At 44.0% G+C, this 27,353-nt stretch overlaps 4 protein-coding genes across 11 annotated transcripts in view; 3 read left to right on the top strand and 1 right to left on the bottom strand.

The window, feature by feature from the left end:
- The window catches only part of map2k4a (mitogen-activated protein kinase kinase 4a), a 9,373-nt gene extending 5,754 nt beyond the window's left edge, over window positions 1–3,619 (bottom strand). For 2 of the 7 annotated variants that reach the window (XM_084036721.1, XM_084036723.1), the window contains exons 1-2: window positions 3,098–3,619; window positions 2,228–2,263 (exon numbers count right to left, since the gene is read on the bottom strand). In XM_084036721.1, the coding sequence (XP_083892847.1) occupies window positions 2,228–2,263; window positions 3,098–3,257 (196 nt within the window). In that variant the 5' untranslated portion in view covers window positions 3,258–3,619. Of the gene's footprint in view, window positions 1–1,493; window positions 1,527–2,227; window positions 2,264–3,097 lie in introns of all 7 variants that reach the window. The other 5 variants (XM_084036719.1, XM_084036720.1, XM_084036724.1 and 2 more) reach the window with 5 other exon arrangements.
- Window positions 3,620–4,470: 851 nt separating this feature from the next.
- Window positions 4,471–6,405, top strand: tmem220 (transmembrane protein 220). Of its 2 annotated transcripts, none has more exons than XM_084036912.1 (6): window positions 4,471–4,927; window positions 5,001–5,030; window positions 5,110–5,170; window positions 5,388–5,511; window positions 5,842–5,901; window positions 6,026–6,405. In XM_084036912.1, the coding sequence occupies exons 1-6, from the start codon at window positions 4,841–4,843 to the stop codon at window positions 6,156–6,158; spliced, it is 495 nt and encodes a 164-aa protein (XP_083893038.1). In that variant the 5' UTR covers window positions 4,471–4,840; the 3' UTR covers window positions 6,159–6,405. The 2 variants fall into 2 exon arrangements, with proteins under 2 accessions (XP_083893038.1, XP_083893037.1); XM_084036911.1 differs by having other exon boundaries at window positions 4,986–5,030.
- Window positions 6,406–6,643: 238 nt separating this feature from the next.
- Window positions 6,644–9,991, top strand: sco1 (synthesis of cytochrome C oxidase 1). The gene is made up of 7 exons (XM_084036897.1): window positions 6,644–6,946; window positions 7,523–7,642; window positions 7,929–8,019; window positions 8,139–8,336; window positions 8,421–8,513; window positions 9,113–9,228; window positions 9,311–9,991. Exons 1-7 carry the CDS (start codon window positions 6,779–6,781, stop codon window positions 9,458–9,460), a joined length of 936 nt encoding a protein of 311 aa, XP_083893023.1. The 5' UTR covers window positions 6,644–6,778; the 3' UTR covers window positions 9,461–9,991.
- A 2,724-nt stretch (window positions 9,992–12,715) lies between these two features.
- On the top strand, window positions 12,716–27,048 carry LOC311030995 (myosin-8-like; the record flags this gene model as incomplete). Its single annotated transcript, XM_084037068.1, has 37 exons — window positions 12,716–12,916; window positions 12,984–13,127; window positions 13,212–13,368; window positions 13,632–13,659; window positions 13,776–13,890; window positions 13,979–14,071; window positions 14,655–14,718; window positions 14,805–14,903; window positions 14,975–15,078; window positions 15,608–15,746; window positions 15,836–15,954; window positions 16,636–16,956; window positions 17,640–17,946; window positions 18,029–18,099; window positions 18,458–18,545; window positions 18,965–19,082; window positions 19,175–19,298; window positions 19,781–19,917; window positions 19,995–20,250; window positions 20,664–20,906; window positions 20,984–21,160; window positions 21,248–21,393; window positions 21,844–21,934; window positions 22,008–22,397; window positions 22,472–22,598; window positions 22,674–22,792; window positions 23,753–23,949; window positions 24,020–24,203; window positions 24,278–24,443; window positions 24,550–24,674; window positions 24,749–25,057; window positions 25,134–25,337; window positions 25,861–25,986; window positions 26,098–26,268; window positions 26,341–26,445; window positions 26,551–26,646; window positions 26,908–27,048. 37 exons carry the CDS (start codon window positions 12,716–12,718, stop codon window positions 27,043–27,045), a joined length of 5,799 nt encoding a protein of 1,932 aa, XP_083893194.1. The 3' UTR covers window positions 27,046–27,048.
- Window positions 27,049–27,353: the final 305 nt, after the last annotated feature.

The raw sequence follows: 27,353 nt of genomic DNA, 5'->3' as shown, positions 1-27,353 counted from the left end.
GAAGAGGCTTGAGACCAAAAGGACAAACTCTCACCCACATTTAAGGACGACAAGTGAGTGGAAACACAAAACCATGAAGTGAGATTAACGGAGGAGACGAGTACATTTTATCCAAATTTACTCAGTCATGCTTTCCATAGAACGACAGATAAGAACGTCTGTTTCTCAAAACGCATTCCAGAAACATGACCTCTGAGTCTTTATTATTATTATTATTATCAACAGATCTCATGAAAAGACCAAAACCAACAGACTATATCTTATACTGAGTATGCTCACTAAAGCACCAAATGTGGATTCATCCGCCGCTGAAAGTAGTCCCCCAACAAATGCACCTTCTTTTAATGACACTTTACATTTGTGAGATTTACGTCTTCATGGGTCAAAGTTTTGGTCTTTTTCATGAGATTTCTTAACACTTTTAGTACTTATGTATCTGCTGCTTTACATGACTCAGCATTCGAGAAGTAGCGGCTTTCAAAATAAGAGTTGCAAAACAATATTTGCTCTTGTGTTTGGACTGTCCTGATACTGAGAGTGGGCGATCCTCTATCACAACAAACCTCTGCTAAACAACCCTTTTCCAGTCGTGTATCTAAAAATCCTACATTTGATGCAGAGACGGAAACGTAGCATGCTGCTAAAAAAAACCCAAACACATCCATTCCACACACACACCAACACACACTCCAGAAAACACTAACATACGACATGCTCCTCAAGGCCGACTGCTTTGATTTCACCTTAAATCGGAAAGAAAAGCGCCGCCCCCAAAAAAACACCACAAGAATGCGAGTGCTTGAATTCCAATCGTCTCGAATGCAAAAACACTCTTGAAATGACAACCGTGGCGTGTGTTCGGCCTTGTCTCGACAAGCAGGCGCTGTGCTGAGGTGCACCCATGCCAGTAAAACCCCCAAAAAAGACAAACCGGTTGAAAAACAAAAAGGTAACGTGACAACAACACTTCAGGCACTACGTTCTGCTTGTTAGTCTCACACTGAAAAACCAGTAAGATAGAGCTTCCATTACAGGAGTATTTTAATTGGGGGATTTAATTGATTAATTAATGAAAAAGAGGTTCTTTAGTTGGGAGGGCTCGTCTAGCACACTGAGGGAGGACAGAAGGGTAAAAAAATCAGCTGAGAGGATCTTTAAACATCAATGGAAGCTCTGAATATTAGGCTTGTGCCGATGAGAACACACTGTTGTTTTTGGGATTCTTCATTAACTGCTCCGTTTAGGCAGAACATTAATCCTGCAGCAGCAGTAGTTTAAATGTAGTCACTTCTTTGTACATCTAATTTTTAAAAAATCCATAAGTGCAGATGTCTGAGCTACTAGCGACCGGCACAAGCCTACGTGGACCCCATCAGAGGTCTCGACGTGGATTAGTGGAGAACAGCAGGACAGACTCCCCCATACCAGACCGTCAGGCGGAAACAAAGGGATGAGAACTGTTGGTGCTGAAGCAAAAAAGAGGTTTGGCTTACTTGGGGGAGCTCCAGACAGGTTTATCTGAAACCCTAGAGGCGAGAAGACAGCTTTTATTTTTCCTTCACATGTTTCACCTTCGTCTTTGTTAGTCGGACGCAAAATGTTACCGCCCCGTCTGCAAAAAAATCTAATCAAATCTCCCTCCTGCTGCGATAAAGACGGGTGTCACCGTTCCTCCCCAACAAAACCTGCAGCTTCGGGGGTCGACAAAACCGTCACAGGAAGTGGCCTCGCTTCAATCTATGTTTAAATGCATCATCTGGGAGGGGAATGCATCAGCATGCACGCGCGTTTTACGGTGAAAACAAAAACAAAGGGAGTATGGATCACCATCGTACAAAAAAAAAAAAAGACACATGACAGTTTAATAAACATTTTCTTGGGACAGCTCACCATCAGTCAGGATCATGTCGGGAGTTAGGAATCATTAGTTAGCAGCGGTAAAGTCAAAAAAGTGAAATTTGGTCAGAGAAATGTGAATAAAAGCACAGGATTAAACAACACAGTATAATTAGAACGTCAATAAAATCTAATTAAAGCCTGGATTTAAATTCATTACATCTGCTTCTTTATATGGGGATATAACATCAACATGCATATCAATAATAAACCCAATTAATTAATGTTCAACATCATCATCCAGGATTGTTATTCTACCTTTTAATGCCATTTATCTCCCTTATGTTTATATAACCAGTTTGAATCAGTCAGTAAGTCAGTGTGTATCTACCTGTTTCGCTCTGACATCTCCAGCAGGTGTTGGACTCTGAAAGTTAAAACAAGACATTGTTTGTACAAAAAAAAAAAACTGCACACACAGCGTTTGGTTGCGTTGGAAACGAGAGAGGCAGCTTCAGGTTTCACAGCTGCTGCGTCACAGTGTTGTTGTGACGAACAGGACGAGAAACCCATCAAGCGTCACGATCGATTGAATGGATTTCTGCACGGTGCCAAACGCACGCGCGCAATGCAACACGGAGTCGACGTCATTCCTCAATTGTGAAGGTGTCTGTGATCAGTTCGGCGTATTTAACACCGACATCACAGACCGTGCAACCCCACTGTATGTTGCATGGAAGACGGGTTAGGACTTGATTCAGGGAACAGCAGACTGCCATGACTGTCAGAAGGGAGCTGCAATACAAAACACGCGATGACACACTGATCACACCTATGCGGAATTGTGCTTCATCGCCGTTTGCACGATTTCACAACATTTTTTTGTACAGATGGCTAATATTACTTATGTTATTACAGTTGCGATGTATAATTATAGGTTTTTTTAACGGAGTTTGGCGAAATTCTCCCTCAAACGAGGGGGAACAGAACGTAACGCGACAAGATGTCAAAATGGTAGCAAGGACATTAAATATGTTGCGTAATGAATATGAAAATGATTAATCTTACAATTAATGCCAATCATAACGTTCCTCTGGGGGGGGGGGAGGTGGAAATAAAACACCGGTCCGTTCCCTTGGGAATATTTGTTCAGCCCTGGGAGTAGCCTCCCACGGCTAGCCGCAGCTAGCATTAACCTTCACTGCAGCGGAATGTGGAGCTACACTGATGGGTGTTTTTTGGGAACGTCACCTACACTTACCCTGCATGCTGCTCATCGTGGTGATGTGCTGGGACTGGGACTGGTGGTGGTGCGGCCCGGAGCCCACCGCGTTGCCGCTGCTGCCGCTGTTGTTGTGGCTGCTAGCAGTCGTTGAGTTGTTAGAACCGGGAGTCGCCATTGTTGTGTGTTTGAATTCCATCAGCAGCGCCGGGCTGCAATGCAGATTACACGGAGAGGAGAGAGCACAACTTCTGCTACACCCGTCCCTAACCCCGGCCACAACCACCAGCCCGACCCTCCCTCGCTAATAACGGCAAACTTCGGCTCCGGCAAATAGAAAAAATAAAAAACGATCCGGTGGCCGACTGCTGGAGGAGAGTTTTGAAAATACGTTAAATGATCGCGTTTTTTTGTTTGTTTTTTTATGCGTTGGGCTACGTTATTAAAAAGCTAACTGTCGTAACGTTAACAAAAAACAAGCATCCAGCTAGGCTAGGCTAACTAAGCTGGCTAGGCAGTGCTAGCCGAGAAGCTTGAAGACCCGCAATCAGCTGACCAAAGTGACACTGACATGTCAACACCCACAGCGGCCCAGAGCTAACGGCAAAGCTAGCGATGGTTAGCCGAGACGAAGCCGGATGTTACGTAGAGCTAATTTCAAAATAAAACCCAAGAAAGTGTATTTTAGGGAATATTGAGTTATTTTAGTTTTACTGCAGGAGAAGTAGCAATCTTACAGTGTTTCATTTGAGAGTGAAAGCATGTCTGTGTCAAATAATAAAGCTGACACGGATTCTGATTAAAGAACCAAAAGCAAAAGTACGTATTGTACAGAAAGGCCCATTTAATCACATTGTTGGATTATGATTATTAATAAATACATGGATGTGTAGCTTTAAATGTTCCTGGTGGTAAACGTTGAGCTCATTTTAATCAACTTCTATCATGCTCTGTATCATAACATGTTATATATTATTTGTTGATCCTATTTTGTATTCATAATATGACTACCGGTAAGTAACTACTGACCTATGTTGTCAAATAAATGCAGTGAAGTAAAAATGACAATATTTCACCAATAATCGTATATAATATATGAGGTTAATCATAAAAAAGACAAATAAAAAAGAATAATAATGGTGGAGTTTCACCATATATTATATATACATTGTGTAACACTGCAGCTAGCGTTCTACACAACACATTTTAATAATAAATAAAATAAATAGTTTTTAATTTCAAATTAAAACACATTTTGCAGAAGTAAAAAAAAGAATCACGTGTGCCATGCACCATTTATAATGTACAGCAATGATTAGTTTATTTTGTAAAGAAATAACGGAAGTCGTATCTTTGGCGTGTGGATAACTTGACGTCACTGCGGGCTTTGAGATCGTGTGCTCGTTCTGCTGAACGGAGCAGCCAGGGCGGAAACCGTGGTTACGTCAAAGAGACCAGACTGTTGGGGATCCTTTTTTCCACATTGGGAGATAATTATGTCAGAGAAAATTATGAAAAAAACATATTTTGATGATAGCAGCGAGTCCCCGGATGTAGCCCTGACACTACGTGCTGACATCCGCCTTAAAAATAAATAAATAAATCGTCTGCTGGTTCAAAAACTCACGAGTAAGAAAGGAACAGGAATAGTGTTAATACATCCAAACACCTTCAGGTCGCCGTGCAGAAGTCGTGGTTGATGTCAAACGAGGGACGCTTGCTTTACTGTCACCTAACGTCCCGCCGGCCCGGGCGGGGAGGTGAAAGGTTAGACACACAACAATGGGTGAAGTTAGCGGTCTCTCTGTCGTTTGGCGAATCTGCAACTGTTTCATGTCTTTATTCTTCGCCCTCGCGTCGTACGTGCAGGTAAGCCTTCGCGTTATTATCTCACGTTATTCCAACATAATAACACCAAACATAATAGTGTTTTCCCTTTCAGATCAACGACCCAGACGCGGGGTTGTGGATGGTAAGATAACACGTATTCCGTTTATACGTAAACATATGATTTTTGTGATGATTTCTTTTACACCACGTTTATGTTGCAGGTTGGTTATGGAGTCCCTGCAGTGCTGTGTGCATGTATTGGCTTGAAGCCCCACGTGACAGGTAGATGAATCTGACTCTGGATCTGTGAATAATAAATAGCCTCGAACCAAGTTGCATGTTTCCTGTTTTCCACACTTCCCAGATTGTTGAATTTTAATGGATTCTTTTCTCCCTCTCCCAGTGCCGATAGCGCCATCAAGTGGCTGTATTGTGACTGTGCAGCAGCTCAACCTTTTTTATTTCTAATTGATATAATTGATTGATTTCTTCTTTGCAGAGACTTTGGCCTGGAGGCGTGTTGCTGATCTCTGCGTGCTGGTTTCCAGCGCCGTCGTTGCAATGTTGGGATGGAGACTTTACCGAGAGCGAATCACGGAGATCTTCCAGCAGGAGGAGGGCAGGTAGACTCACACCTGGCTGGCTCAGACCCTCTGCTTTTCACTTCTTATTGGCTAAATTAAAGGTTATTCTGTGAACTCTCTCTGTAACTCTTTTAGGATAATCTAATCATGATCATTTGTGGAATAGAAGGTATTATAATTTCAATGTTTATTTTATTGGTTTGTCTTATTAGATTTAAGCCCTCCAGAAATAATAGATATTCAGAATAGGCTCTTTAAAAGTAATTACAAGAAATTAAAGGCAACAGGAAAGCCCAAGTTTATATGTATTAAAATAATTTGTGGGGCAAATTAAAAGCACGATCACTAACCAAATGTTCCTTCTTTTAGAGAATTTTCTGGCCTCATGCTGATGGTTGTTTGGCTTCTCCTGTGTCGCCACTCTGGAAGGTAAAATTAAGTTGAAACCACATATTTCAAATCTATATCTAAAAAGCACTGATCTTAATTTGTGTCTATAAAAAATATTTTTGATTTCCAGTGTGATTTTTTTCATCCACTCTTCTCTTGTCAGGGCTCCAGTCGGGATGCTCCGAGTCTCAACAGCTGTCTCCATCACAGTCTTCCCCTTTGTGGCCTGGATTTACTACTACATCAATAAGGAGCTGAGATCAAACTGGCCTTCACATTGTAAAACCGCTATTTAGACATCACATTCTTTTTTGCTAACTAAATATTACTTTTGTTATGTTTTTTTTTACTGAAAATCCAAGAGCACGAATGCGGCTTCAGCAGTGTAATTCAATAAAAACTCAGGACAGCTGAGGTGCAATAAAAAGTGTCACTTAAAGAAAGAAAATGTTAATTCTTCAACCAAAGTTTACCCACAGAATTTTTTTATTTTTTTATATCAAAGTTTGATTTGTCCATGATTTATTTTTGCATTAATATTCTGTCAAGTGAAGTAAAATGTGTAAATAATATAAAATATATAAAAAAAACAAAGTGAATTGTAAATTATATTTTTGTCCTTTTGAACATGATTTCGCGGCGTCCTCCAGAGGGCAGCAGAGAGCACGGTTGCTGAAGGAGTGATAGAAGAAGATGTAATTTACGTCACTTCCTGTGTTTGATAAGGACTACCCGGACACTGATCTGCGAGCAGCCTTTCAGTTTCGAATCATCCATTATAACGTTAACGCCAATGTGTAGAACTGACTTGAGACCAGTAGTTTTGTATGCGGCGTTTCTCCTTCACTCGTATCACGTTTTTATGAACCTGTAACCGCTTCCTCGTCACGGCGGCGGCTCTGTCAAGGAAACAAACATGGCTCTGAGTGTTTTGTGTCACGGCCTGGGATGCCGGTTGCTGTTTCGCGGTAACGTCGGACTCTTACCAAAATGTGCCCGGACCCAAACCGTCAGACTCGCGCACGATGTTTCACGGAGAGAAACCGGACCGAACCGAGGACTGTCACCGGGGGGAATTCACCCGGTAGGTCATAAAGCTAGCTGTCCGCTGTCAGGTGTAACGCCAAACTCCATTGAGAAAATTGGGAAAATAAGCGTACGCATCACTGCCAAGTTCGCAGCTACGCTTCCTAGCTAAAACTTTAAGACTTCATACTGTAGCCAAAAAAATGTCCTACAGCTAACAACACACATACCGAAAAAGCTGTCTGACTCGAATAACACTTAATTATGTATTAAACATCTCCAGTTACACCACCTGTCTGACCAGCATGTAGCAACACGTTAAATTAGAACATATTTGAATGGAGTTTGGCATAATACCCGGATTAGGTAAAGTTTTTAACCGTTAAAGGCTTACATTTACATTTGCACTGTTTTTTCAATTAATTTGTCACATGTTGCCTTTTTAAAATAGCTTTGTTTTGTGTTATTTATATATTTTATACTTTTTTTTATACATTGTTTGGCATTCTGTGGACAGCAAATTAAGACATTTATTGCACAGAGAAACATGTTTTTTGACTGTGCATATGATAATGCATACTTTGAATCTAGATATTGTGACGTAAGCAGTGAATCCCTCCCTGTGCTTCCTCAGGTGAGTGTGAGTCAGTGGTACACCTGCAGACCTGTCCAACGGCTGCATCAACACTCCTACAGAACGTTTTCCTCCATTCCTCCGCCGCCTTCATCCGGGGACAGGAAGAAGAAGTCTGGGGTGAGTGACACAAGTCTCATCTATCACATCAATTATTAATCAGCTGATAAATAATGCGTTCTGCTTAAAGGCTCAGGTAGAGTATTGAGTTACAAAGTGTTAATAATGTCTTTATGTTGAAGATGCATGAATAAACCGGCTTTGATGCCTCTTTTTGTGTCATTATAAGTCAGATTTGTGTGATTTATACACTTTAAAGACATGTAAAAGGATTTATTTGATAGTTTACAGAGACTGTGTATTTTTTTTTTTATTGTTTTGTTTTCTCGTTGTCTCCTCTGTAAAGCCCGTCACGTGGAAATCTCTAGCGATAACATTTGCTATCGGAGGCTCTCTGCTCGGAGCGATGAAATATCTCAAGAAAGAAAAGGAAGAGCGTAAGTATTTTTACTACTTTGACATCAAGGTCACGTGAAGGTCAAAGTGTAAATCAAGTGATAAAGACGTTCACCAGTAACGAGCTCTGATCTAAATCTAAACTGCTGAACTTTTGCAGGGATTGAAAAGGAGCGGACCAAGTCGATCGGCCGGCCGGCGCTCGGCGGTCCGTTCTCGCTCATCGACCACAACAACAAACCCACGAAGAGCGAGGACTTCCTCGGCCAGTGGGTCCTCCTCTACTTCGGGTTCACTCACTGCCCCGACATCTGCCCCGACGAGATCGAGAAGATGATCGAGGTGGTGGATGAAATAGGTAAAAAAAAAACTTTTTTAATCATAAACATTTATTTACATTTTTCCTCAAACCTCACGTTCTCACTCGGGTTTTTTCCAACAGATAAAATCAAGCCTCTTCCCAACCTGACGCCGGTCCTCATCACCATCGATCCGGACCGGGACACGCCGGAGGCCATGGCTGCATACGTGAAAGGTACAAAAAAAAATAAACCGCTTTCTGTTTTAATAATAAATGATGGTTCAACAATAAGAGCATTTGAGAACCTGAGAAATCTGCTTTGTCTTCCTCAGAAAAACATTCATATACACTTAAACAAACCTGATTAACACTGGTATAGAAACCGTTCTTCCAATTACTTTTCACCCAAAAATAGCAATTTATAATTCAGCAGGTCATGAATATATCTCCAGAGTAAGAAATCACAAAGTGCAACATCTGTGAAACGCAGGTGGTTTATTTATGACCTTCATCTCCAAATCAAACAGCAGATGGAGCATCAAATGCAGAAGATTTACGAAATTTAAAACTAGTCAAATGACTGACCTCAGGTCAGCACTGTGAACACGATCCAACAACAGGAGGATGAGACTTGTGAAAAAGCATCAAACGCTCTCTGTCGGCTCGGCTTTTTATAAAATATTAAACATAATCTGATGCACATGAGATAATAACATCAAAATTAGAATAAATGCCATAATTATTTGCAGAAAAAGAAGATCCCAGTTTTGCCAGGAAAAGAAGGATATATTTTAAGGAAGTAATACTTATCTAACATAATGTGTATATTTCAGAGTTTTCCCCGAAGCTGATCGGCCTGACGGGAACCACGGCTCAGGTGGAGCAGGTCTCCAGAGCGTACCGGGTTTATTACAGCCAGGGGCCGAAGGACGACGACAACGACTACATTGTGAGTCACGACCTTTTATCTGCTCTTCCTCTCAACGATGCAAAGATCCCAAATGAACAACGTTGTTGTTTCCCGTCTCCAGGTGGATCACACCATCATCATGTACCTGGTGGGACCAGACGGAGAGTTTGTGGATTATTTTGGACAAAACAAAAGGAACGTGGAGATCAGCAGCTCGATCGCGGCGCACATGAGGAAGTTCAAGAAGGCTCAGGGAGCGGCGGCCCGTTGAAAGCCCACAGGCCCCGCCCCCAAGGTGTTAACTTTAATCACTCCCGCCACTTTACTGACGGCTTCCTGTATTTATTTAACATAAGGTGGACGTGAGCATTCCCTTTTTAAACAAGTGGTGTGCAGAAGATCTGAAAACAAAATATCTCATATTTCTGATCCAAAGAACGAGACCCGAAGACGAACGTTTGATTTTCTGATGAAAAAAACCCCACAAATACAATAATGTTGTTAATATTGTTTTGAGGCTGACGGATGAACCGAAAGGCTTGCAGTGAGTTTAGGATTTGAACTTGTGACTCTGGAGACTCCCCCAGTGGTCGGCACCGGTTTTTATTTTTCTAAAAAAAACGAACGGCATCCAAATAAACTTTTATCTTTGGAGAGAAATTAGTGACTGAAAAGACCTCGGAGGAAAATGTCTCAAGAAAATGTGTATGATTGTTGTAAAAAAGTGGAATCTGGAATCAATAAATTGGTTTTAATATAAAAGGAAACACCAACAAGTATCCACACAGATTACTTTATTAATCCCTGAGTAAATTAGGAATAATATCAGGAAATGAGGAGAATTAAAGCCTTTTATTTCGAACTAAATGTAGTTGGGTTGCAGCAGGATGACCTGAACTTTCATGATTAGCTTGTTAGTGTTGTCATGGAGACGAGCCCACCCAGAGTGAGTCATCTCTTTCAGACAGAAGTTATCATGAAACATCTCACTGTTCTGCATGAGGCCGAATAAATGTGTCACATTCATATTTTGAGAGCTCAGTTTCGGGGTTACATATCTATTTAACCCAAAACCCGCCTCCAGCCAGCAGGTGATTATTGTTATATTAATCTCTTTTCTGTCTGCCCACCTGTCGCGGTCCTGCTTTTAGAAATCTGATTAGAAAAGCAGCACGCCGTCACACGCCGGGCGCCCTAAATGGAAACAAATTGATTTCTGGGATTGATAAATGGATCCCCCCCCCCATTTCTTTACTGGATGAGGTCCGTTTCAGAGCCGATGAATGAAGGGAATTTAAGACACCGGCTTTCACAAACACATTTTAAAGTCCAGATTAGTTCTGGATTTTTGTAATCCCAAAAGTTAAACTGGGTTCATTTCAACCACCTGTTCAGTCTTAGTGAGAGTGTGTTTCCTCATTCCACATCCAAACTCATTCTAGTGTCTTCACATTGGAAAAGAAGGACAATACTGACATTTTGGCAATGCGTTTTTCTTTTTTTTCTTTGATTGATTGATGGAACTCTTTTATCTGTGAGGTAAATATGAAGCTACAGCTAGCATCCTGTTAGCTTAGCAGGAGGACTTAGCCTAATGCTATCCACCTACCAGCACCAACCATCATGTCATATCTCGCCGGTTTAATCCAGGCAGAAGTAAGTCACGTGACTTCTGGGATGGATGTCTGTTGCTTTTTCAAAATGAGGTGATTTTAGATGTTTTCCATCTTCCTTTGAGGCGTTTCTCTCGTGTTTAGTTTGCGGTAGCTTTACTCTCAGGCCCTCGACCCCCTAATCCAGTGATGCACCCGTCCTCAGACCCCCCCCCCCCACTACCAGCTGATGAGGGATTGCTTCTTCTCTTTCTTCTCCATGACCTCTTGAGTTCGCTTCTCGTTGCCTCCTCGCCGCCAAACGTTCACGCCAACATGTGTCGCCATGTCGAGACGTTGACGGGGGGGGGGGGGAGTTGTGAGTCCGCCATGCTCGTCTACCCCCCCACAGCCAATTATACTCGCAGCTGTCGCCAGACCTTCAAGTGACATTAAAGAGGCTATTATATCAGCACCAATTAGACTGTCTGTGATGTACTGCCAGACAATATCACTTCCTCTGAGGAGGGGTCACTAAAGCAAAAGTAAACAATACTTATTTTTATTTATTGTTTTAGGTGCAATAACAAGCAACCGAATAGACTGGCGTCCTGTCCAGGTGAACCCTGCCTTCGCCCAATGATAGCTGGGATCGGCTCCAGCCCCTCCACGACCCTAAATACAGGATAAGCGGTAGAAAATGGATGGATGGAACAAGCAACCGAATAAAAAGAAAGGTCCGAGATTTTGAGCATGAATGTGTGGATATAATAGTGAAGTATTGCTGTGTTAGATATAATAGTTTCTTAAAGGTTTGGGAGGTATTTAACGGCCTGAGTTCTGTAAATGATGGATCCTACAATTCCCATAATGCAATATGAGAGTCTTGACTAGAGGTCCAGCAGAAGATCAATCAGAACTACTTTGCGACAGGTTTTTGGGGGTACGTGGTTTTAGCATTCTGGTAGTTTTGAGGCCTTTTTACAACTCGACCAATAAATATACAAGTCTTGTAAAAATGATATGTCTAGAGCTTTTATTGTGAAAGGTAGGAACTGAAGGAGTGGGTGTGGTTTGCTTTGGCTGAAAGGAGTAATAAAGTTTTGACGAACGGATCATTGTTCATCAGACAACGTGATTGGTTGATGCCTTATTTCACCAGGTAGATTTGTGTGACTCATGTTTTTACAAGCAGAACACAGCGGAACGTGATAAAAGACTTTCAAAATAAAAGTAAGATGAATACATATTGCTCCTATAGCATGTGGACAATGTTGCTCCGACTTGTTCGGTCCGAGTGCCGAACTTGTTCATCGGTCTGGAATGTGCTAAATGTTGCCCGGCTGCTTCCAGCACAAAACCCCAAACTGTGTGTGTGTGTGTGTGTGTGTGTGTGTGTGTGTGTGTGTGTGTGTGTGTGTGTGTGTGTGTGTGTGTGTGTGATCAGCTCGGCCCTCCAGACAGCCAATGCCAGAATTTCAGCGATGCCCTAACAGACCTAATCTTCCCTGATCCCAGAAAATGAGTCCCGCCGTGTCGGGCCCGTAAGCCCCCTTAAGCCGCCGTCCTTAGCATTCATTGCTTTTTTTAATGGACCGTCTGAAAGGGTTACAATTGAAACCGTTTAAAAAAGTGACACAATACAGCTATACATAGGTTAGTTCGAAAATACAAAATGGACATACTTGACTCTTTTGAGGAGGTGGCGTAGAAGCCAGATCTCCAAATATAGGAGAATGGGGCGCCCGCGAAACTGATAAAAGCTGGCGGCGAGGTTTGGTCCGGCTGACTGTTCTGCTCCTCTGACACCACAAAGAGCCGGCAATCTGCTTTTATTTTGGTGAGTACAAATCCTCTAATTCTGAGCATTCATTTTTTTTTGTACTTGCTGATGCCGTTTTGTTTTTCCCGCCCTTTTCAGCCAGGAAACCAAAATGAGCGACGCCGAGATGGAGATCTTCGGGGTCGCCGCCCCGTACCTCCGCAAATCGGAGCGGGAGAGGATCGCGGCGCAAAACATGCCGTTTGACGCCAAGTCTGCCATCTTTGTGCCCGACCCGAAGCAGGAGTACGTGAAGGGGAAGATCCGTAGCCAGGATGGCTCCAAGGTCGCCGTGGAAACGGAGGACGGGAAGGTGGGTTTTTTTGTTCGGAGCTTGGGCATCGTCTTTTTTCACGTGTTTTAACTTCCCCATCCCTCAGGTCGTCACCGTCCACCTGGACGACGTCCGGCCGATGAACCCGCCGAAGTTCGACAAACTGGAAGACATGGCCATGCTGACGCACCTGCACGAGCCCGCCGTGCTCTTCAACCTCAAGGAGCGCTACGCCGCCTGGATGATCTACGTAACTACAGCAGAGACGGGATTTTCACTAACGCAGTTAATTTCTCGGAGAATCAGAATTTAGTTTTTTGTATCTTCTCCGCAGACGTACTCCGGTCTCTTCTGCGTCACCGTGAACCCCTACAAGTGGCTCCCGGTCTACAACCCCGAGGTGGTGGCCGGGTACCGGGGGAAGAAACGCCAGGAGGCCCCGCCGCACATCTTCGCCATCTCGGACAGCGCCTACCAGTACATGCTCACAGGTCCGATCCCGCAACACGATCACTTGACCCCCCAAACACATGGACACAAAACTGACCAAAATTACAGCAAGTTTAAGTTAAATTAAAATATAGTTTGCTGTTGCTATGACAACAAGTGAAAGCTAGCATCTTAGCCATCGTACACATGTGACAAAATAAATAAAGTTTGATTTAAAAAATAAATAAATAAGTAAATAAGTGTAAATGAACCCACTCTGACACTTTAACCCGTGTTCACTCGCTTTCTTTCCCTCTTTCAACAGAACGAGAGAACCAGTCGATCCTGATCACGTAAGTCCAACTTTTGAGCAGATAAAATCCTCCGTTTTAGTTTTAATGTGCCGTTGCTTATCTGGTTCTGGTTCTGGTCCCTGGTCCCTGGTCTCTGGTCTCTGGTCTTCCTTCAGGGGAGAATCCGGAGCCGGGAAGACCGTCAACACCAAGCGGGTCATCCAGTATTTTGCGACGATCGCATCGATCGGAGACTCGAGCAAGAAGGAGCAGCTTCCCAGCAGGATGAAGGTCCGGCCCGCTGACCTCTCATCCCCACAGCTTTATTGATTAGATGATTGATTAGAAATTGGTCTTCACTCATGATCTGGGTTCACAGGGGACTCTGGAGGATCAAATCATCCAGGCCAACCCCCTACTGGAGGCTTTCGGCAACGCCAAGACCGTGAGGAACGACAACTCCTCTCGATTTGTAGGTTCAAAAATAAAATATGGAAGGTTAAAGATGCCATTATTATTAACAAGCATATTTTTTTATACTTTTATGTCTTGAATGAGAAAATGATCACAAGAAAACCAGTTATTCTAATTGACTTGTGATCTTTAGGAAATACTCTCTTTTACTTGAGTAACCGTAGTAATACCACAGTGTGAACATACTTACAAGTAAAAATAAAACATTTAACATAAGTAGAAGTGCAAAAGTATTAGAATCCAAATATAAGCAAAGAACAAAAAGTAAAAGTATTCATTATGCAGAATGAGGAGTCGTGTTATTGGATTATAATAATTTGTATTTACTTGCAGCAGCTAAATCCGGAGTTAATTTAATGACTTCAGAGTTCTGGACAGCCTGTGAATTAAAGCAAGAGATCGATACATTGTTTAAAATCTTTTTATCCTGTAATAATACATCATAATTTATTTAACGCTTATATTTATGTAATGAATCTGCAAAGGAACTTGTATGTAAAGTTATTTAAATAAATATAGTGGTGTAAAAAGTACAATACAACATTTTGTTATCAGTTGTAATATTTAATATTTTTTTTCAGGGAAAATTCATCCGCATCCACTTTGGAACAAAGGGGAAGTTGGCATCAGCTGATATTGAAACGTGTAAGTTTGACATCAGTATTATTGATATTCATCTTTTAGTAAAACAAATATATTGATCTGTTTGTGTTTCAATGTATTTTATTCAGACCTTCTGGAAAAATCCCGAGTGACGTTCCAGCTGCCGGCGGAGAGAAGCTATCACATCTTCTATCAGATCTTGTCAAACAAGAAGCCTGAATTAATCGGTAAATGTTGACCTTTGACCCGGCTGTGAGATCTGATGTGAAATCAATACTTTGAATTGTTTTCCTTTCAGAGATGATGCTGATCACCACCAACCCGTACGACTACCCGTTCATCAGCCAGGGGGAGATCAGCGTGCTGAGCATCAACGACACGGAGGAGCTGCTGGCCACCGACGTGAGCAGAAAAATATCATTTCATTTGTTTATTCATCTGCCGAGCAACATCGACTCCATCTCTCTTTATTAACGCAAGAGGAAAAAAGTGCTGTTTAATATTCCAGCAGCTCTCACATTCAACTTAACCCCCTTTTGAAATGTTTTCCCCCCCAAATAAGATAATTCTGGTCATAATAAAAATGTATTCGTTGCTACAGTTGCATTGGGAAATGGCATATTGAATATAAAAGTAATTTTTAAAAATGTATTTAATAATAATTTTAGGAATTATGCATGAGTGATATTTAAAATCGACATTTAAAAAGAACCTGAGAATATTTTTAATATAATTTATATTTATCATAAGCTATTTATTATTAATTTAATTATTTTTTATTTATATTTCTTTCAGATCACCAACCATTTTTACTTAATAGTATTATTGTTTGTTAATTTCTGCTGGAGGAAGAGTTTGTCAATACTTTTAAATAATATTTTTAATAATAATAATAATCCCAATGTTCTAACGTGTGTGTCCGTCCCTCCAGAGCGCCATCGACATCCTGGGCTTCAACACGGAGGAGAAGGTCGGCATCTACAAGCTGACGGGCGCCGTGATGCATTATGGGAACATGAAGTTCAAGCAGAAGCAGCGGGAGGAGCAGGCGGAGCCCGACGGCACCGAGGGTGAGACGACCAGAACGCCGAAAGGCGGTTTCCGACCTGCCGAGTCGGCCGGCTGCTTCACGTGTCGGCGTTGTGTTTTCTCCTCACAGTGGCCGACAAAGTGGCGTACCTGATGGGGCTGAACTCTGCCGACCTGCTGAAGGCGCTCTGCTACCCCCGAGTGAAGGTCGGCAACGAGTACGTCACCAGAGGTCAGACTCCTCAGCAGGTAGGCTTTGGTTCCCATGGTTACCATGATGTCATCACCATACTTATGTTGTTATATATGATGAGTGTTTTTCTTTGCAGTTTCTCAACATTTGTGTTATCCAAAAAGAGAAAGTTTTCACATCAGTTTGACCCGCGACAGAAAAAACTCTTGAAAAAGGAATTATGTTAAAGTTCAAGTTGTATTTGCAATTATTAATAATCTACTCATAGTGGACACTCTTCTTCTTTTTGTGCAATAACTTCAGTAAATCCACCACTTAAGTGCAATAATTTCATTTAATTTTACTGCTAATTTCCACTAATGTCATTTATCCTCTGTATAAAACACAGTGCCATATACAGTCCTATATTTGATCTCTATTTATCTCTATTTATGCTCTATACAGTTCTCTACACTTAACTTATTTGTATTTTACTTGTACTTGTATGAGATTTTTGTTTATCTTATATTATACTTCAGCTGCTGGAAATCCATTTTCCTTGCGGGAGTCATCCCAAAGGGATCAATAAAGACAAGTCAAATCTAATATTCTTTAGTTTATGTGAGGAAAATACGGGTCCTTGGCATCCTTGTATCGATACAATATTGCTACACATAATATGACGATGTGCTATGATATATTTATACATACAGTATATGCAGTGGAGTGTAGTATTAGTGTTTGTACGCCGGCTGCAGGTCAACAACGCCATGGGCGCCCTCTCCAAGGCCGTGTACGAGAAGCTCTTCCTGTGGATGGTCACCAGGATCAACCAGCAGCTGGACACCAAGCTGCCGAGGCAGCACTTCATCGGCGTGCTGGACATCGCCGGCTTCGAGATTTTCGAGATGAACAGTCTGGAGCAGCTCTGCATCAACTTCACCAACGAGAAGCTGCAGCAGTTCTTCAACCACCACATGTTCGTGCTGGAGCAGGAGGAGTACAAGAAGGAGGGCATCGTGTGGGAGTTCATCGACTTCGGCATGGACCTGGCGGCCTGCATCGAGCTCATCGAGAAGGTGCGTCGCCGTTTTATGGACGCAAACGTTCAGAAGCTCCGACTCTGATTGGCTGAAACACTCTATACAGTTTCTGAACGGATTACACAGCACTGTTGTTTCTATTCCTTTAATATTCTTCTTTTTATTTATATTTATTATTATTTGCTTGTTTTAATGTTGTTTTCAATACTTTTAATGTTTTATATGAAGCACTTTAAATTGCCTTGTTGTTGAAAGGTGCTCTACAAATTAAATTGCCTTGCCGTTGCAGTCTGGAATGCACTCCCTACCAATATTAGACAGATCTATTAGATAACTAATAGATTTTCTGTCAAAAAAGGCAGTAAAACAAATATTGTTGGCTCTGTGTGCTGTGTATTTGATCCCCCAAAAAACGGAGACAAAAATGACAGCAAGTTTCAGTTAAATTTGATAATCAAGCTGAATGAAATAACACAAATATACGCAATGTATTAGGGCCACTGTAGGGGGGGGGGGAACGGAGCAGAGAGAAGGGGCAATATACAGAGAAAAAAAGTGGCAAATTTGCACTTTTTTTCCCCCTGACATTGGACCTGATATAATAAATCCATATATATATATATTAACGAATATTAAAAAACCAAAAACAAACCAAAAAATAGCTTTGTGGAAGCTGATGGGGATCCAAATCATGAACAAAGCATCTGTTCCTCCTGCAGCCGATGGGCATCTTCTCCATCCTGGAGGAGGAGTGCATGTTCCCGAAGGCGACGGACGCCTCCTTCAAGAACAAGCTCTACGACCAACATCTGGGCAAGAACAGCATCTTCCAGAAGCCGAAGCCCTCCAAGGGGAAGGCGGAGGCCCACTTCTCCCTGATGCACTACGCCGGCACGGTGGACTACAACCTCTCCGGCTGGCTGGAGAAGAACAAGGACCCTCTGAACGACACCGTGGTGCAGCTCTACCAGAAAGCCTCGCTGAAGCTGCTCTGTCAGCTGTTCGCCACGTACGCCGCGTCCGACGGTCAGTTCTCTCTCGATGACATCATCATCATAACACGATGATGTCATTCACCACACAGGTTGATTCTCTTGTGTTTCTGTAGCCGCCGGTGGAAGCAAGAGAAGCGCCAAGAAAAAGGGATCCTCCTTCCAGACGGTTTCTGCACTTTTCAGGGTAATAATCAATAATCATAAGCTCACAGCTGGAGGCTCTCATTGAGGGAAGGTGGTTTATGTTGCTAAGCAACCACTCGACAGCCAGATACACTCCCGGAGACAGGAAGAGATTGCAAAAACAAACATCACAACCATGAATTAATTCTGGAAGGAAGACATTTCTATTTCTTCACTTTTCAAACAAGACATTTTCACATTTAAGCACACATAGGTTGGCTTTGGAAACCTCCTCCAATAGATAGCTTTAAATTATAAATTTTTGACCATGCATCAGTCCCGGCTGCTACCTGGCATGAAACTATTAATTTAAGGTTTTATTGAAGGTTCATAACCCGTAATCTGTTGATCTGCTGCAGGAAAACCTGAATAAACTGATGTCCAACCTGCGATCCACAAACCCACATTTCGTGAGATGCATCATCCCCAACGAAGCCAAGATCCCGGGTGAGTGGAAGTATCAAACAAAGGACACGCAACGTGTTGATCAGTGAGCTTTAGAGGAGCCGCTAGGTGGACTTTGTTACCGTAGCAACAGAGCCAGGCTAGCCGTTTCCCCTTCCTTCCCTGCCTTGATGCTAAGCTAAGCTAACTAGCTGCAGAGTCCAGTTATTCAGTGTATATGAGAGTAGACCTGCTACACCTTTCTGACCTTGTAGTTTGATTGACACCTGGTTCATCCAATCACCTGCCAGGGATGGGTTTTTGATGTTTCCCGCTCTTTTCCAAACTGGTTCCCATGGCTACTCAAACGGTTCTGTCGGGTTCACAACCTTCCACCAAGTTTCATGAAAACCGGGCCGGTAGTTTAATCCTAAACCACATAGTAGTGACCTGGACTTGTGTGCTGGTCCACGTCCACGTAGGGTCCATGGACCACCATCTGGTCCTCCACCAGCTGCGCTGTAACGGCGTTCTGGAGGGGATCCGGATCTGCAGGAAGGGATTCCCCAGCAGGATCCTCTACGGGGATTTCAAGCAGAGGTAACGCCACCACACTGTTGTTGTTACACACCAAACGCACAACTAGACACACACCTCAACTCAACTGTGTGTGTGTGTGTGTGTGTGTGTAGATACAGGATCCTGAACGCCAGTGCGATCCCGGAGGGTCAGTTCATCGACAGTAAGAAGGCTTCAGAGAAGCTGCTGTCCTCCATCGACGTGGACCACGCCCAGTACAGATTCGGGTACACCAAGGTACTTTATCATATTTCTGCTTATTGTTAGTTTATTAAACCTCTGAAGGCAACGTCTACTTCCATTGTAGCGTCTCAGAGTCCAGATCGTAAGTCGACTGTAGTTGGATTTCAAATTATTAATACAAATAAATATGCTATTAAAGTATAATATATTATTATCCAGTAATTTAATCTATATTATTGTGAACTGAGCCTTTCTGCATACATGTTTTTGATTAAATTAATGAACTTATTTATTCACAGCACACCTTAAATAATTGTCTCAGTCTTTAAAGTTTTAAAGACAGAATCAGCAAAAAAAATATCAAATTGAAGGATCGGTTTGTGAGATTTAGTGGCGTCTGGTGGCGAGGGTTCATCCTCAGCTCGCCCCTCCCTTTCCAAGTGTGTCGGAGATCCGCGGTCAGGTAGCGATCCCGAAATACTTCCCACGCTTCCTTTTTAATTGACCATTTATTGTTCCATGTCGACAACACACAGGTGTTTTTCAAAGCCGGCCTCCTCGGCCTCCTGGAGGAGATGAGGGACGAGCGTCTGGCGGTGCTGATGACTCGTATCCAGGCCGTCTCCCGCGGTTACGTCACCCGGCTGCGGCTCAAGGAGATGACGAAGAAAAGGTCAGTTTCTGTCCGACACGCGTGACTTTAATTGAATGGAGATGAATGAAAATAATGTTGTTTTTTTGGCTCCACAGAGAGTCGATCTTCATCGTCCAGTACAACATCCGCTCCTTCATGAACGTGAAGAACTGGCCCTGGATGAGACTCTTCTTCAAGATCAAGCCTCTGCTGCGCAGCGCCGAGGCCGAGAAGGAGATGCAGAACATCAAGGAGGAGTTCTCGCGCCTCAAGGAGGAGTTTGCCAAGTCGGAGGCGAGGAGGAAGGAGCTGGAGGAGAAGATGGTGATGCTCGTCCAGGAGAAGAACGACCTCTACCTTCAGATCCAGGCTGTACGTAAACACCTGCTCTGTCTCTGTCCGATAAAGAGATCAACGCTTTACTTTTTCTGAACTTCAGCTACGGACAAATCAATATCTATGAAAGATAAGAGGAATGATCCCTGCAGGGAACCTGGACGCAGCAAGTAGAATATTAATAAGAAGGAGCTAACCAAGATAACACCAGAGGATATTAAGGGAGAAATATATTATTATAATATTAATAATTGTTTATAGTATATCTGAAACATAATGTTTCAAATCAATAAAATAAAGTGAGAAATATGTTTTCTACAGCCACAGTGGACAAAATGTGCAGAAAGTGATTCAAAACAACTGTATGGATGTGATTCTATGGAACTATGTCTGAGTAATTAATGAAGTATGTATTAAATACCCATGCGCCGTTGGGCCCCTGCTCTCAGGAGAGGGAGAACCTGTGCGACGCCGAGGAGCGATGCGAAGGCTTGATAAAGAGCAAGATCCACCTGGAGGCCAAGGTCAAAGAGTTCTCCGAGAGGATGGAGGAGGAGGAGGAGATCAACGCCGAGATCACCGCCAAGAAGAGGAAGCTGGAGGACGAATGCTCGGAGCTGAAGAGAGACATCGACGACCTGGAGGTCACCGTCGTCAAGGTGGAGAAGGAGAAATACGCCACGGAGAATAAGGTAACGCTCCTTTCATCCTCCTTTTTAAGTCCAAACCTCAAAGTGTAAGACAGTAGGAGACGTTCTTCCCTCCTCAGGTGAAGAACTTGGTGGAGGAGCTCACTACTCTCGAGGAGAAACTGCTGAAGTCGTCAAAGGAGATCCGAGCGCTGCACGAGGTCCACCAGCAGACGCTGGACGACCTCCAGGCCGAGGAGGACAAGGTCAACTCTCTGACAAAGACCAGGATCAAGCTGGAGCAGCAGGTGGACGACGTGAGTCTGGATCCCAGAGTGCTGTAGAGCTGGCCCCTGGTTTTGGTGTCCTGGTTTTTATTGGTTGACGTGCTGGTCTTCTTGCAGCTGGAGGGCTCGCTGGAGCAGGAGAAGAAGCTGAACGCGGACCTGGAGAGATCCAGGAGGAAACTGGAGGGAGACCTGAAGCTCTCCCAGGAGTCCATCATGGACCTGGAGAACGAAAGACAGCAAACGGAGGAGAGATTGAAAAAGTAAGCTTCTTCTGGTCTGACAGTTGGACGAGGAGGTCGGTACCACTCTCTACAGCTGGTGGCTGGTTAGCGTAGCTTAGCATAAAGACTGGAAACGGCTAGCTTAGTCCAGCATCTCTGAAGCTCTGAAGTTATATCTAGTTGGTTTAATCCTTAAAACCTGGAAAGTAGAACCGAATGTTCGAATCTGGTGGAAAAAATATGATTATGTAACTGAGGATCAATTTATTTGGGCGATATGGGGATGCTGAGTCTGATTGTACATAGAAGTTTCTCCCAATAAATCATGATCGTCGAAGCTAAGCTTACCAACGATGTTAAAGTGGCCTCAATCTTCTCATATGTTCGTCTTGAAGGAAGCGAGGAAGCAATATTTCCTAAAATGTTGCACTTCTTTTAAAATCATTTTCATTGTAAAAAGTAGAGTAAATATGACAAATTTGTTTCCAGGAAGGACTTTGAAATCAGCTGCCAGCAAAGCAAAATCGACGATGAGCAGGTTCTCAACACTCAGCTCCAAAAGAAGATTAAAGAACTTCAGGTGTGATTCCTAACGATGGTCAGATCATCCCATGAACCCACATGTATGACCAGTTAACACACTGTTTGTGCAGGCCCGGACCGAGGAGCTGGAGGAGGAGATGGAGGCCGAGCGCTCCTCTCGGGCCAAGGTGGAGAAGCAGCGGTGCGATCTGTCCCGGGAGCTGGAGGAGATCAGCGAGCGGCTGGAGGAGGCGGGCGGAGCCACCGCCGCCCAGGCCGAGATGAACAAGAAGCGGGAGGCCGAGTTCCTCAGGCTGCGTCGGGACCTGGAGGAGTCCACGCTGCAGCACGAGTCCGTCACCGCAGTGCTGCGCAAGAAGCAGGCGGACGGCGTGGCCGAGCTCAGCGAGCAGATCGACAACCTGCAGCGGGTCAAGCAGAAGCTGGAGAAGGAGAAGAGCGAGCTGAAGATGGAGGTGGACGACGTGGCGAGCAACGCGGAGAGCGTCCTGAAAAGCAAGGTGGGAGGTTTTGCTGCAGGGGAGAGGACGTTTCTCATCTTCTGCTCTCGATAACCGACGTTCCACGTTTTCAGGCCAACCTGGAGAAGCTGTACCGGAGCCTGGAAGACCAGATGAACGAGTACAAAAGCAAAGCCGACGAAGCCCAGAGGTCTCTGAGTGACCACGTGACGCTCTGCGCTCGCCAGCAGACGGAGAACGGTTCGTCTCGTGAAGTCATTCATTAAAGAGCAGATTGAGATTTGAGATGAATTCATGTGTGTCGTCTGTGAACAGGCGAGCTGACGAGGCTGCTGGAGGAGAAGGAGATCACCATGTCTCAGCTGAGCAGAGCCAGAGCCGCCGGGAGTCACCAGAACGAGGAGCTGAAGAGACTCCTGGACGAGGAGGCCAAGGTCTGGACCTTCACGTCTCATAGTTTAGTTTAAACGTGGGATATCAAAATTAATCAATTTCTCATCAGACGTCAAATTAATCTGCAAGCTATTTTCGTGCATAATTGATTAATTGTGTGAATTAAACTAAATTCTCTGGTTCAGGTAGGCTGGGTGAACCCTGCCTGAACTTCCGGGAAATTTGGATTTCGCTCGGCAGTTTAGGCTGGACACCCTCAGGCTTACTTTCACTGTTACATTGCCAGAATCTTTGGCTCCAATCAGAAACGGCCATTCTCTCCTGGCACGCTATTGGCCGGTGACGTGACGATGACGAAACATAAGCGACGCGAAGCAGCAGTTGTGTAAACAAAAGTAAAAGAAAGTTGCTCTGATTGGTTGTAGGACTATCCAATTGCGTACGGAGTCATTTGAACGATGCCCATTGATCAAATCAAATTAATGAGCAGTAGAAACAAAGCGCAGCTTCCCCAGACTAATGTTCAATCTTAAAAGATTGACCTTAGTATGGTGAAAACCAGACTATGGTTCCAGCTGATCTGACGGACAATTTTCCACGGATTAATTAAAAGAAATGATCGTCAGATGAATGGATAATTAAATGAATTGTTAGATTAATTTGATTTGTCTGACCTGCAGTTTTTCTCCCTCTAACGTGATATTAAATATTATATTTGGACTGTCGGTCGAACAAAACAAGTCATTTAAAGACGTCACAATATTAACCAGCATTTTCACAATTTTTTGACCACACGATTAATCCGAACAAAAGAACAAGCACATTAACATTACCCTCATTTCTCTACTTTTTTTAAAGATGTATCTTTTTTTAAATAGCATGATATTCCTACTCTGTTTAATTTAACTTTGAATCTTCATCTTCTTCCTCGGAGAAGCTCCAGCTGCATCTTCACGTCTCGTTAAATCGTCTTTAACTCAGGCTTCGTGATTCGTCTTTAGGCCAAAAACGCGCTGGCTCACAGCCTGCAGTCGTCCCGTCACGACTGCGATCTCCTCCGGGAGCAGTACGAGGAGGAGCAGGAGGCCAAGGCAGAGCTACAGCGCTGCCTGTCCAAGGCAAACGCCGACGTGGCCACGTGGAGGACCAAGTACGAGACGGACGCCATCCAACGCACCGAGGAGCTCGAGGAGGCCAAGTGAGGACGAAACAGGTTTGTTTTTTTGTCTGATGGGTTTCTTGCAGCTTTAACACACTGTTTCCTCCAGGAAGAGGCTGGCCCAGCGTCTGCAGGAGTCCGAGGAAACGACGGAGGCGGCGAATGTCAAGTGTGCGTCTCTGGAGAAAAGCAAGCAGCGTCTGCAGGGGGAGGTGGAGGACCTCATGGTGGAGCTGGAGAGGTCCAACGCAGCCAACGCCTCCTTGGACAAGAAACAGAGGAACTTCGACAAGGTGCGTTCTTCTGCTCTCTTCATGTTCACCTTCTCCATGACACTGACGATGATGACGCTTCCTCCTCCGTTCAGGTTCTGGCCGAATGGAAACAGAAACACGAGGAGGGTCAGTCGGACCTGGAGGTTTCCCAGAGGGAGTCTCGAGGGCTCAGCACCGAACTCTTCAAGCTGAAGAATTCCTACGAAGAGGCTCTGGATCATCTGGAGACCATGAAGAGAGAGAATAAAAACCTTCAGCGTAAGAGTTCTCAAACGCATCGTCCGCTTAGGGGGGCAATATTCTCTTGGCTCCGTTTTTTTGTCCCCTTTTTGTCCCGTGAAGTTGTTTTCTTTTCCACTTTCAGAGGAGATTACAGAAATCACAGAGCAAGTCGGTCAGTCTGCTAAAATGGTCCACGAGCTGGAGAAAGCCGCGAAGCAAGCGGAGCAGGAGAAGAGAGACACGCAGGCGGCTCTGGAGGAGGTCGAGGTTCGTCCTTCTGTCCTGGTACAACATCATGAATCCAAACAACCATAATTCACTGTTTGCCCCCCCCCCCGTAGTCTTCCCTGGAGCACGAGGAGGCCAGAATCCTGCACCTGCAGCTGGAGCTGAACCAGATCAAGTCGGAGGTGGACAGGAAGGTGGCGGAGAAGGACGAGGAGCTGGACCAGCTGAAGAGGAACCACCAGAGGACCGTGGACACGCTGCAGAGCACGCTGGACGCCGAGACCCGCGGCCGGAACGACGCCGTCCGCACCAAGAAGAAGATGGAGGCCGACCTGAATGAGATGGAGGTCCAGCTGGGTCACGCCAACCGGCAGGCGGCCGAGGCCACCAAGCAGCAGAGGAACCTGCAGGCTCAGCTGAAGGTGTGAACCCCAAATGTTCACACGAATTATGAAGCTGTTATTTCACATTTAAAGCTCCTTTGTCCTCCGGTCCCAGGATGCCCAGGTCCACCTGGACGAGGCGCTCCACGGCCAGGAGGACTTCAGGGAGCAGCTCGCCATCACGGAGCGCCGCAACAACCTGATGGCGGCGGAGAACGAGGAGATCCGGGCGGCTCTGGAGCAGTCGGAGAGGAGCCGGAAGCTGGCGGAGCAGGAGCTGATTGACGTCAGCGAGAGGATTCAGCTGCTGCACTCGCAGGTGAGGTGCTGGAAATCCTTGAAAAGCACTTGAATTTTAGTGCTTGGATTTAGATTAAAGTGCTTGAAATGTGTGTTGTATGTGATGACATCTATGATAGAACAGAGAAAAGAAGATCTCCATATTTGAGGGACTGAAAACATCATTTTCTGACATTTCTTTATGAAAAATGACTTTTGATGATGAACAGATGATGAAAATAGTTGGTGATTATATTTCTGTGGATCTGTTAGTGGAATTAGTTTTCCTTTCATTTGTGGTCCTTCTGTAAAAAGCTGTCTCCAAACATCATGTTGGTTGTTTAGAGGACAATAACATCTCATTTAATGTGATGAACAAGTGACATAATAAGTAGACTGAATACTGACCATTGGATTGATACAAATATGGAGTTTACCACAGCTGGAAGGGGCTGGAAAAGCATGGAAATGCTCCTGGAAATGCTTGAAAAGTGCTTGAATTTGACTTTGGAGAAGGTGGAGGAACCCTGATTATTCTAATTCTGTGAATCTAAAACGGTCAGAACTCGAGCCTCCTCAACACGAAGAAGAAGACGGAGGCCGATTTAACTCAGCTGCAGTCGGAGATGGAGGACGCCGTCCAGGAGGCGAGGAACGCCGACGAGAAGGCGAAGAAAGCCATCCTGGATGTAAGTAACCACACACACACACACACACACACACACACACACACACACACACTTCCTTTGATCGAATTCCAGCAGATTAAATTTCACAGTGAGCTCACATTTGCATTCCAGGCGGCCATGATGGCGGAGGAGCTGAAGAAGGAGCAGGACACCAGCGCTCACCTGGAGAGGATGAAGAAGAACCTGGAGGTGACGGTGAAGGACCTGCAGCAGCGGCTGGACGAGGCCGAGCAGATGGCCATGAAGGGCGGCAAGAAAGAGCTCCAGAAGCTGGAGACCAGGGTAGGAATCAGACGAGGGGGGGTATAAACCATCCTGTGGTCCTGATGATTTTAAACCGTTGGTGTTCTTCAGGTGCGCGAGCTGGAAAGTGAACTGGATTCGGAGCAGAAACGCAGCAGCGAGGCCATGAAGGGCGTTCGCAGATACGAGAGGAAAATTAAGGAGCTCACTTATCAGGTGGAAGGTTTATTCCCGTTATTTAACTGAGAGTTTCACTTAAATCTGCAAAGAAATATCTAAATAAAGAAGAGAGATGTGAGAGTGACACGTGGAACGTTTCAGGGCGAGGAGGAGAAGAAGAGCGCCGCGAGACTTCAGGATCTGGTCAACAAGCTGCAGCTGAAAGTGAAGGCGTGTAAACGGCAGTGTGAGGAGGCGGTGAGTAGGAATCATAATAATAATTAATAATAATAATAATTAATAATATAAAACTATAATAAATAATAATTGATAATATAATTAAAAATATAAAACTATAAGAATAAATAATAATAATATAATCATAAAATATAATAATTAATAGTATAAAACTATAATAACAATACAATAATAACTAATAATACTTTAATACATGTATTTATACGTGGATGTGTGGAAACGTTTGACCTTTCTCCTTTTGTTTCTGTGTTTTTTCCTCAGGAGGAACAAACCGGCCTCCACCTGGCGAAAGCCCGGAAGGTGCAGCACGAACTGGAGGAAGCGGAGGAACGCGCCGACATCGCAGAATCCCAGCTGAACAAGCTGCGTACAAAGAGCCGCGACGTTAAAGCGGAGTAGGAAACTCGTAAAACGCCACTTTGTCGTGACGTAAGGAGACGCGACAGAGCAGCTAATCTGATGTGGTTTGAATGGTTTATTTAGTTTGAAGGCTTTTACACACGTATGCGTGTTTTTCCTTTGGTTTTTGTTGTTGTTGTTTTTTCCTCCCATAGGTCAAAGGTCAATTTTTGAGTTATCGCACTTTGACTTGAAAGGCATCAACCAATCACATGTTCAAAAGTCTGAAACCAGGACGACAGACCCGAGACATACACACTGCATATTTCATAAAATGTACAAATTCACTCAGAACATTCGGATGTGAA

This window comes from Eutrigla gurnardus (genome assembly GCF_963514095.1).
Source record: "Eutrigla gurnardus genome assembly, chromosome: 20".
In the NCBI taxonomy this organism is placed as follows: domain Eukaryota; kingdom Metazoa; phylum Chordata; class Actinopteri; order Perciformes; family Triglidae; genus Eutrigla; species Eutrigla gurnardus.
The sequence above is the reverse complement of the archived record's forward strand: the minus strand, read 5'-3'. Positions and strand labels throughout refer to the sequence as shown.

Excerpts from the sequence above, each read along its gene's own strand:
- tmem220 (XM_084036911.1), top strand. The coding sequence starts at position 4,841 with ATGGGTGAAGTTAGCGGTCTCTCTGTCGTTTGGCGAATCTGCAACTGT. Across the intron at positions 4,928-4,985 it reads CCCTCGCGTCGTACGTGCAG|TGTTTTCCCTTTCAGATCAA; the intron begins GTAAGCCTTCGC and ends CAAACATAATAG. Across the intron at positions 5,902-6,025 it reads CTGTGTCGCCACTCTGGAAG|GGCTCCAGTCGGGATGCTCC; the intron begins GTAAAATTAAGT and ends TTCTCTTGTCAG.
- sco1 (XM_084036897.1), top strand. The coding sequence starts at position 6,779 with ATGGCTCTGAGTGTTTTGTGTCACGGCCTGGGATGCCGGTTGCTGTTT. Across the intron at positions 7,643-7,928 it reads ACAGGAAGAAGAAGTCTGGG|CCCGTCACGTGGAAATCTCT; the intron begins GTGAGTGACACA and ends TCCTCTGTAAAG. Across the intron at positions 8,514-9,112 it reads CATGGCTGCATACGTGAAAG|AGTTTTCCCCGAAGCTGATC; the intron begins GTACAAAAAAAA and ends TGTATATTTCAG.